Genomic DNA, 11,380 nt, shown 5'->3' with positions numbered 1-11,380 from the left:
TCAAATTAAAATCGTGAAAAATAAAAGAAGAATGCAGATTCAAGCTCTTCTAAATTACTTCTCGATTGTAATTTGTTAATTACTTATGTTGAGATGTACTTTTTTTTTTTTATATGCATAAAACAATTGCCTTAAAAAATGGTAAGTAAATGATGTAGTGTTGCTTGAGAAATTCTACAATGGCCCGGGACCAATACCAGTACCCCACTCAGATGATGTCATATCGGTGGTTGGAATAATGTGGCATCAGTTGAATGGATGAGACCAATACTGATCCAGTCCATTTTAGAAATTTTAGTGTAGCTTCCATCTAGTGACGAATACAGGATTCGTCCATTTGTGGGGAGGGGGGGGGTAATTTTACACGTACGTACGTAAAAAATAATTTTTTTTACTAAATCGAACTTGCTCAAATTTTTTTTGTATATATACGTGTTATCATTTGAGTGGTCCGGAACCAATTTTTACATACCAATGTAAAACTTCCCAAAATTAAGCTTGATTTGGACTACAAAACTAAGATTGGGTCGTTTTGGACAAATGTAGAGAAATATATCACATACCATATGTTAATCTAGTTGAATTTTGTAATTAAATACAAACTCAATTAATTATTAACCACTCTGAATCTTAATTTGTCAGATGCAAATGACCGAAACCATCTATAATAGGAGTAGTTCTAATGACTGAATGACCGAAAACCATCTATGTTAGGGGCGGTTACGGTGGTCAAGGGGCCTGGTCCTCTTTGTCTCCACCCCTGCTTCCATCACATTATTTTGTGATTGGCACAAAGCGATTGATCGATAAGTTCGTATCTTATATCAAATTTGGTAAATTTTACCAATAACTATAGTAATTAAAAATCCAACTTATAAATACGAACCTCCAATATTTTTATAAAGGGTTCTTACTAGAGATGCTAAAATTACATATGACATGTAAGCACTTTTTTTTTTCTGAATAAGAAAGGCTTAAGGCCCAAAGAAAACATGAAAAAAAGACTAAGGACAAATTGGCTAAGAATGGATAACTCTGCTAACCAGTCAGCAGTACGATTTTCCTCTCTATACTTATGCACAAACACAATATTCCAGTCTCTATCTCGAAGCTTCCTACATCGAGAGATCAATCACGAATAGGAGTGGTGTGGTTCCACCATATTAGAGATTTAGTGGAGTACAGTTCTAGAATCAACCTCCATAGCTCTACTAGAGAGATTGTAAAATAACCAATATTAGCCCTAAAACCACCTAGCCAAAGACCATGTGCATCCCTTAAGAACCCCATGCCATTGCAAGCCTAAGATTGCCTTTACAATCTCCATTCGTGTTAGCCTTGACGCAACACGCATCAAGTGGATGCCATCTAATCCAAACAAACTGAGGCATTGCCACTCAGCCATCCGTCAAATCAGCCCGAGCCTTGAGAAATTCAACGCAATAGCTTACTTCTTGATTAACATTATATTGAGATGGAGTACAGCTCCTGTTAAACATGTACTCATTCCTCCATTTCCACAACCACCAAACTAGAAAAGCAAATAGAACTGGCCATTCAACATTTCTAACAGCCGTATGAGTATTCAAATTCAAACATGTCCAACTCGATAAATCACCCGCGACAAAAGCAGAATGGTACCTTGATAGAATGAGGTCGACCAGACGGATGCTTCCACCGACAGTCACAAAGGACGTGTAAAACCGACTCCTCTAACGGGCAGCACGCACATACTGAAGAATCTGCTAGCCGTCGACGAACTGATTGGTATTACACAGGATAGCACCGTGCGCCTCCTGCCACAAAAAAACATTTGATTTTCTCAGGAGTCTGGACTTGCGAGACGGCTTGCCAAATTCTCAAATCCGCATCCGAGACCTGACTCCCGAGCAACTCATGCCGCGTCGCACAAACCCAATATGATACCAGCAAACATTTCGATGGTTAGTGTTAATATGTTTTAATCCAAAGTATCCTTCTATTTTTAAAAGTTACCATTAATATAGATAAATAGTAAAATTACATGTGAGTTTAAAGCACCGCACGAAATCGAAAGTAACTCGATTAGATTAACACAATAATAACACAAAAATTTATAGGTTGAATTAGATTTAACTCATTTGATACTAACCTGATAATTGACACGATACACAATATGAATCCGATAATGATGACCTCCATTTGTAAGCATTGATGATGCTTATAAGGGGGTTGGATTAATGGAAGCATATTGAAGAAGTTGAGCATCTTTCTCCACAACAACAGCAACATCTTGAGGCAGATAAACCCATGCTTCTACTCCATTCCCAATTTTAGTATCATTCAGAATACACACATTATTAAACTCTATTTCTTCTGAATCAATTCTATTACATGGAGCTATCCAAATTGGATTCCCCCATCCAAAATCTGAATTCTTATACACACCAAAATTCAACCAACTTGTGAACAACATTACTTCTTTCCCTTCAGATACTTCACTTTCAATCACTTTCACTTCTTCAAACACCTTCAAACACCCAATTTTCTTCACAAAATCACTGTCTATTTTCCTTACTGCATTCCTTATCTTCCCCACAAAGTTACTCACTTCTCCATCCTTTTCTCTGAACGTTACAGGCGCAAGCCACACGAAGTTCCCCAGCGAACAATCGGGGAAAGGCGGTGTAGCCTTTCCCCGAACATTAACAAGATGAATGATTGAAATTGGAGCATTGAAAGCAGCCATTACACTCTTACATATAACAGCTGAAACAACCTCTACTCGCGAAGGCTTTTCGACGGTACTTGATGCAGCATCCGCCTTAAGTTTATCTAAGGCGGATGCAACGAACATAAGCCTCGTTGCAATAACCTTTCCTTTCTTCAAATAAGGACTCCATAGAGCTGAAAAGACTGCTTCTTTCGGGAAGGAATCGCGCTGAGGGAAAGTAATCGGGGCATCAAGATTAGGGTTTGTGAGTTGTTTAGCGGAGGAGGAAGCTGTTAAAGCCCAAGCTTTGATGAAGGAAGCAAATGCAGTTCCATCAAGAGCCATGTGAGAAACAGAAAGGCCTAGGGCTAAGGCTCCGCAAGTAAATGTTGTTTGTTGAATCCTTAGAAGGAATGCTCCGGTAGGATTTTCGAGGAACGGGGAGAGATCCGGGACGAGTTTAGGGAGAAGTGTGAGGTCAGGTTGAGTGAGATATGAAGAAAGAGGAATGTTGGATTTGGCCTCAATGTAAAGTGCTCCTTCGTCGTTACAATCAATGGAGAGATGGTCTTTGATCTTGCCTGCAAGGGGATAAAATTGAGTTAATGTTTTGGATAAGGAATGCTTTAGAAGAAGAGATGATTGGGAGATTGAATTGGGATAGAAAAGAGCAATGCAATAGAAAATTGGAGACAGGAATTGATCCAAAAGAGAGATATTGAAGGTTTTAAGATGAGAAGGTGTTGATGAACAAGGTTTTATGCATTCCTTGGAAATGATTTGGACCTCCATTTTCTGTTTTAGATGTTTGCTTGGATCCGTACTGTATCGATGAACATAAATAGATAGATAAATGAGAAGGGAATGGAGGCTAAAGGAGAAAGGAAGTCACTTCCAACAAAAACAGGTCAATAATGGGAGATGGATGATCTATAATTGGATTGGATAGACTGTGATTGTCAAATACGAAAGCTTTAATTTATTAATTAAGATTATGGGCGGAACAGATGGGAGCTGGAGGGGCGTAGGTCCACTGTGAAAGCTCGATCAAAGCTCGACTTGAGCATAACGAGCTGAGTCCAAGTTTCCTCAGATTCGGTTTGAAAGCTCGCGATGAGGCTTGATTATTTTTAATTACTATATATATTTTATTTTATATACATTTAATATATATTTCGTTGGTTATTATTAGTTTTCATCACAATTCACAATTCACAATTCAAATAAGATATAACTCATACAGAAAAAAATGACACAAAAAGCTTAGACATTTGAGTCTTTAGCGAGACAATTAGGTTTTGATAAGGAATAAAATATATTACAAAGTTTAATATATGTGTCATTGTTTGAAAATTTTTCCGAGCTTGTGTTTTCCGATCACAAGTACCGTATACTGTTTTGGAATCTCGGCAATAACATTATTGTTTTTCTTTATAAATATTTTAAACTCATATGGAGTATGTTATAAGGCTTTTCTATTTTTTATGTTACTTATTTTATGCATGTATGATGAATTTGATTAAAGCTCGTTAGAAGCTCGGTCAAATTCGATCAAAACTCAATTCGATCAAAGCTCGTTAAAACTCGATTCGAGAGGGTTCGGCTCTAGATATTTAACGAGCCAATACCGAACCTACCTAAGGTTCGACTCGGTTCGGCTCGGTTGCACCCATAAGCTCATCATGGATGGTTTTGATTCCTATCTTCTTAAATAAATTAAGGTTCGTGATAGGAATACACGATAATAATTTTATAATCTAGATCAAACTTAATTTAAAGAAGTTTTATAAAAATTAGTTGAGGATATTTTAAAGATAATTGACCCGACAGACCAATAATGTATTGGCTAATAATAATTAAGATGATAATGGAATAGAGGAGATGGATGATCTATAAAGTCAAATCTTCAAACTCTGACTACATAAAGTATCAAAATCCATTTCTGCTGCAAAATCAATAGTATATATTGGTGAGTGTACTTTTCAATAAAGTTTTTATTTCTCCAGCCCATGCAATTTTAGATGCATATCCAAGCAAACATTATAAAAATAAGATTACAAAATATATTTTTTAAATATTTTTAAATCTTATCTTTTAGTTTAATTTTCTAGATTAATTGGTTAAAATATCTTTGAACCAGAAAATTTCTATAATAGGCGGGACCAGTACTGATAGTGATCACTCAGATGATGCCGTGTCAATCTAATTATTAATATGACATCATTTGAATGGACAGATCAGTATTAGTCTCGGCCCACAATAGAATTTTTCTTTGAACTAAGTGTTCAAATTTAAGCTCCTTTTAAATGACAATATGCGAGACATTTAAAAAATAGTTTTAATTAAAAAAATGTAGCCGTTATGTTTTTGTTTTCTTTTTTGAACTTTTGTTTTACAAAATTAAGTTTTTATAATAAAATCACGCTCCACATGTGATACAACTTAGAATCAAATACATAAATATTATAATCAAGTACAAAATTACAACTAAGTCATATCACCAAATTTAATTCTTAATATGTCATTATTTTCTATATATTATGATTTTATAACATAATTTAAAAATTCTAGAATCCAATTCATAAATCATAAACTTTATAAAATATATTCTAGATTTCTAATTTATAAATTCTAATTCTTAAAATATATTAAAAGTACTGATTTTACTAGTTTGATACAATTCAAAATTATGACTTGACATAGTTGTAAATAGTTTTTAAAAGATGAACTTTTATGTAATTTTCCCTAAAACTTAGCTGATTGATAATAGTTGTTTGTATAAAATGACATATAGAAACATGGCAAAGTCTTTATTTGAGATTAAATGATAATAAATAAGAGTAAAAATGTCCATCAAAAGATATAGAACAATAAGCTAATTGAAAATGCTTCTAAAATTAGCTTTTTCAAAATTAGTTTTTTAGACCCAATAAATTTTTTGAAATTTCTATTCACCAAACACAGGTTTGACTAACCAAACACCACCATTAGAGCTATGGACAACCAATGTGGAAGCTCTCAACTCTATAACCGTTGGTGTGCTATTCATAAAGCCCAAATTGACAAAAAAAAAAACGTTTGGTGGACTTAGGAAACTATGGAGAATTTGTGGTGTACACCAGCTATAATACATCCGACGAATCATGGTTAAATATTAACTCATTGATCCGGGTAGAAACACTAATCGAAATTAAAATTTATTTGCATCGCATTTTTAGGGCTATTTGCGTTGTGTTTTCGAGCTATGCAAAAAAAAAATTATGTCACAAAATCGCGCAAAGCAAATGTAGCATCATTTTCTTTGCGATTTGGCTAAATTGATGCTTTATGTGCTATTTCAGATGAAAAACAATTTATCTAGATAGGATTAAATTTGTAACTTATCTTTAGTATTGTGAAATAAATTTTGGAGACCCTCTAATGTACTATTGTTGTTAAAAGATTATGATTGAAAAAATAATAATGAGTGTTCTTATCATTTTTTTTAAACATATTCTTGTTTTTTTATATATGATTAATTTTTTAATATTATTATTAAATAGATTATTATTTATCATTCAAAATTATATTTTTATTATTAAACTTTTTTTATCAACAGAATATATTATAATTATATATATATTATATTTTGTTTATCTATTATTATATATATTTTTGGATATTATTATATTAATTTAATATTATTAATATTAAATATTAACTTTTTTTAACCAGAAAAGATAATTAAATAAATGATAGACTTGCATCCATAGTAATAGTGTTCACAAGCCATTCCGGCATAACAGTTGAAAAGAAATCACTAGCATTGGAACAGGCAAGCCTAGCTACCAAATGAGCTGCACTGTTCGCTAAACGAGGAATAAAAACTAATTTAAAAGATGGGCCAGACGAGCTCTAGTGGGTAAGCATCTCGAACAAAGACGCCAAATAAACTGCTTAAGTTTAGGTGGAATCATCAACTTCCATAACCTCATCCACCCTTCTTGAGCTCTACTACCTTCAGCAACTCTCATGCCAGTCAAGTAGCCTGAACGCACATTATATTGACCATCCCTTGACCAATGCCAGATTCTCATATCTTCCCCTACATGATATGGCAGAATAATGTCGCTAATAGCATGCACCTCGTATTCACTAGATCACCCCTGTAGTCTCTGCATATCCCACCCTCTCCCATTCTCAAGTAGTAAGTCGACCACTGTCAAATTTTCCAAACCAGGGACCACAAAGGAATTTATGCAAAAACCCTCCAAATTTGGTACCCATGCATCTTCCCAGACTCTAATGGACTTGCCATTTTCCACTCTCCATCTAATCCCTTTTCTCAATATGCTAAGGCCTTCCCATATACTTCTCCAAACCATACTAGGATTATTGCCTAAATTAGAGAAAAGTAAGTCATCCCTAGGAAAATATTTAGCTTTGAACATTCTACTTACTAGAGTATTTGGGAATTTTAGCAATTTACAGCCCTGTTTACCTAACATTGCCAGGTTAAACATATGTAAATCTTTAAAGCCCATCCCTCCTGAATATTTTGGCCTACATAGTTTACCCTAATCAAACCAATGTATGTTTTTCCTCCCTTCAGGTTTCATTCCCCACCAAAATGAATTCATTAATTTTTGCAGTTCATCACAGATAGATAAGGGTAAAAGGAACGTACTCATACAAAAGGTTGGTAAGGCCTGGGCCACAGACTTGAGAAGCACTTCTTTCCCAGCTTGGGAGAGGAATTTTAGACCCCACGCACCAAACTTCTTACGCAATCTGTCAACCAGGAAGGTGAAAATTCGACGTTTCGAGCGACCAATAAGGGAAGGTAACCCCAGGTACCGCCCAGTATCAAATGGTGAACTCACCCCCAATCTCGTTTTAATCTCAGTTCTCACTTCCTCTGACACATTTAAACTGAAGAAAATCCCTGATTTAGTTAAATTCACTGCTTGCCCTGAAGCTACTTCATAATCAGACAATATCTCCATTACCTTCTTAGCCTCATCTGTAGTTGCCCCAAAGAACAAGAAACTGTCATCAGCAAAAAAGAGATGTGTAACAGCCGGTGCCCTACTGCAAATCCTACACCCAGAGATAAGCCCTTCATCTTCAGCTTTCCTTATTAGTTTAGATAAGACTTCAGCACATAGGATAAAAAGATAGGGTGAAAGAGGGTCCCCCTGTCTCAGGCCTCTTCCAGGTGTTACTTGATCCGAGCAGTCTCCATTCACTACCACTCTATATTTCACTGTTGTGATACATAACATCATCCATCTGATCCAGGTCTCATGAAATCCCATCTGAATCATAACTGCTTTTAGAAAGTCCCAATCAACTCTATCATAGGCCTTGCTGATGTCAATTTTTAGGGCAACCTGACCGTTCCTTCCTCTATTAAGTCTCTTCATAAAGTGTATGCTTTCGAAAGCCACCTGCACATTGTCAATTATAGACCTTCCTGGAACAAAAGCAGATTGTGTTTCACCAATAATCTGAGGGAGAATCTTCTTTAATCGATTGGCTAAGGCCTTGGCAATTATTTTGTATATGACATTGCACAAAGAGATAGGGCGAAAATCCTTTAGCATTTGAGGATTATCAATCTTGGGTATAAGGGCAATATTAGTGTCGTTGACCCCAATAGGAAATTCACCCTCTTGAAGCCATTTTGCACAAGCTTTACCCACATCTACTCCCAATGTATCCCAAAAGGCTTGATAAAATCTAGGATTAAGTCCATCAGGGCCAGGGGACTTGTTGGGACTCATTGAAAAAAGGGCCTGTTTGAACTCCTCCTGTTCAAAAGGGGGAATAAGTAGCTCATTTGTAGGGGAATCGATAAGTCTGTCAATTACCTGGATCGTATCTACCCTTGGCAGATTCAAAGCAGAGAAGACATTCTGGAAATACCTCTGCGCAAGATCCCTCAAATCAGCCTGACTTTCAATCACAGCCCCATTCTCATCAATTAGTGAGGCAATCTGGTTCTGTTGTCTCCTTGCTTTGACATTTGCATGGAAGAAGTGTGTGTTTTTGTGCCCCTCAGTCAACCAAAAAAACCTTAGCCCTTCGTTTCCAGTAAATTTCCTCAGATTCCAGAATGTCATTAAGTTTTCTCTTGGCAAGGAAATAAGAGGCAATAGCTTCCCTATCACTGCTTCCATGTAATCTTTCCATTTGGGTCCTCCACTTTCTGATCTGGCTTTTAAAGCGCGTGTTGAAACCTTTCCCCCACACTGCCATTTTCTGAACACACGATTCCAATTTATCCTAAACTGGTCTACCTCCCTGCCCTCTCCAGTGCGTTCTGACCAAATTCTAAAACTCCTGCTCTTTAAGCCAAGATTCCTCAAAAAAGAATCTGTTTCCTCTTCCTCCTCTCATCTCCCTCTTCAGTTGAAGTGAAAGGGGAAGATGATCTGAATACCCTGTCATGCAAGATTTGAGATTGTAATTAGCAAATCTATCCAGCCAATTTGCTGAAGCAAAACCCCTATCCAGCTTTTCTCTCACCCACATCTCAATACCCCTACCTCTTTCCCAAGTAAACGGATCACCATTCAGTTCCAGCTCACACAACCCACACTCCTCAATTGCTCTAGCAAAGTCCTGCATTAAAAGGTAGGGGTAGCTAGCGCCCCCATCCTTTTCAGTGCTGTTTAGGATGCAATTGAAATATCACTACCCATGGTAGGGAATCATCTCTAGCCAATCTCCTCAGTAACTCCCACGACTCTCCATGTCTACTACGGTCAGCAAACCCGTAGAAGCCTACTAATCTCCAATCTCCCTGAGTCGAATCAGTAATAATCACCTCAATATGGTGATCCGAAAAACTTTTGACCTCCACCTGTATACCTGCCTTCCATAACAACGCTAATCCACCACTACGACCTCTTCTACACACAGGGAATGCTCCCTCAAAGTTCAACTGTTTTTTTATTAAATTTACCTTCTGATCCTCCACCAATGTTTCTATTAAAAATACAATACTGGGTCTTTGGGAAGAAACAAGCTCCTTTAGGGAGCGAACTGCCCGGTGGTTTCCCAGGCCACGACAGTTCCAGCTTAAGCAACTCATTCTCCCCGGCGGCCCTAATCTTTAGGGCTCGCCGAAACATTTTCTGTAAAAATTCCTTTATCCTTTCCATGAATAGAAATTTCCCCCTCATGTCTATTCTCCCCTTCCTTCTCCATCCCCTCCTCCTGACCCTCCCTTCTTCTCTTTCTAATATCATTTAATTCCATCTCAGTATCCTCACCCTTATCCCTTCCTTCCTCTCCCATTTTCTCACTCCCCTCCTTCAGTAGGGTCTTAAAAAATGGCCCTGAAATTGGGCAAATCAGGACCTCTCTCTCCCCTTCCCCAACATGTCTGGTCGACCCCCTCTCCCCTCTCCCTCTCCCTGTATTAGTTATATCCCTCATGACCCCCATTCCTCCTCCCCTACTCCCTCCAACCCCCCTCTGGCTCCCTCCTACTATACTGCCCCCAATGCTCTCTCTTAACCATTTTGCCCCACTTTGGTCCCCTCCTCTTCTTATTGGGGCCTTTAGCCATTCCCCACATTCTCTCTGAATCCCCCTTGCAAGTTAAAAACTTTTTATCAAAAGCGTTCTGTATGGCTCAGGCAGCCACACACATAGCAAAAAATCCCTAGCCGTTCATACTTAAAAGTTGCTAAAGACCAAACATTTCATGTGCTCTTTATTTTCTTAAATCTTTTCAACGGGCTCTCACTGTTTAGGCTGACTCTGATACGCATAAATTGTCTGTGAATACCAATATTATTATTCATATTATATTCCTCAAAAGACCCAAGGAAGTTGCCTAACTGTTTACCTACTATCTCAGACATAGTCCCCACAGGTAACCCATAAATTTGCACCCAGATAGAGTAGTTCAGTAAATTCACATCATCCACATGGACCCCAAAATTCCAGACATTCATAATCAACACATAATTGTCAAAAGACCAGGGAACTCCAGCTAACACCCTATCCTTATCAATCGGGTGAAAAAATTCAAAAGAGTAAAGATTAGGACTGACCTCTTGAATTTCGAGTCCTCTAACCGGTCTCCACAGAACTGTCATTCTGTTTCTCATGCTTAAGAAGTTTAGTGGTCTGTCCGCAACAAACCGTCCCAAGAACCGGAGCCCCTCATCCACAACCACATCTGCTGCAGGCGGTGCAATCAACTCAAGATGCCCCCCTTCCTCTCCTGCAATTCGAAGCCTCTCCATTTCCCTCTCCATTAGCCACAATCACTGTATCCCTGCACCCCTTAGATAAAACCAGGCACTCAACACAACCAGAATCAAAATGATCTATCACAACTGACCAAACCAGAACCTCACTGTGTCTCGGAAACTCATGCCAACCACTGCAGCCTCAGCGGACAGCACTTCTTCCCGCTAATCACCGTCGAAACCGGCAAAAACCAGAATCACGACGTCTTCGCACCTTCACGCAAGACACTATAGCCGCGGCGGGCTGCACTTCTTCTCCTCCGCATTTGCCACCCCACAGCTCCTTCACCACCCACAACGAAACCAGAAAACAAGATCAAGAAATCGACCACGCCTCAAAGTTAGGCTCGGATCGAATCCAAATCGCAAACAGAAAAACCACTAACAGCACAACTCTCCCAAAACAGAGACTAACCTTCACCTTAATCGGAAGGACAAC

The 11,380-nt window shown here is 37.9% G+C and overlaps 1 protein-coding gene across 3 annotated transcripts; it reads right to left on the bottom strand.

Moving 5' to 3' along the window:
* Nucleotides 1–872: 872 nt before the first annotated feature.
* On the bottom strand, nucleotides 873–3,562 carry LOC136234963 (stemmadenine O-acetyltransferase-like). 3 transcript variants are annotated; one of them, XM_066024471.1, is made up of 2 exons: nucleotides 1,642–3,562; nucleotides 873–1,549 (listed from the first exon to the last, which is right to left on the bottom strand). In XM_066024471.1, exon 1 carries the CDS (start codon nucleotides 3,482–3,484, stop codon nucleotides 2,201–2,203), a length of 1,284 nt encoding a protein of 427 aa, XP_065880543.1. In that variant the 5' UTR covers nucleotides 3,485–3,562; the 3' UTR covers nucleotides 873–1,549; nucleotides 1,642–2,200. The 3 variants fall into 3 exon arrangements, with proteins under 3 accessions (XP_065880543.1, XP_065880542.1, XP_065880541.1); XM_066024470.1 differs by having other exon boundaries at nucleotides 873–1,531; XM_066024469.1 differs by having other exon boundaries at nucleotides 873–1,796; nucleotides 2,132–3,562.
* Nucleotides 3,563–11,380: the final 7,818 nt, after the last annotated feature.

The sequence above is a fragment of the Euphorbia lathyris genome, chromosome 7 (assembly GCF_963576675.1).
Source record: "Euphorbia lathyris chromosome 7, ddEupLath1.1, whole genome shotgun sequence".
In the NCBI taxonomy this organism is placed as follows: Eukaryota; Viridiplantae; Streptophyta; class Magnoliopsida; order Malpighiales; family Euphorbiaceae; genus Euphorbia; species Euphorbia lathyris.
This window is presented reverse-complemented; position numbering and strand designations above follow the sequence as displayed.

Coding starts and splice junctions, on each gene's coding strand:
- LOC136234963 (XM_066024471.1), bottom strand. CDS start 3,484: ATGGAGGTCCAAATCATTTCCAAGGAATGCATAAAACCTTGTTCATCA.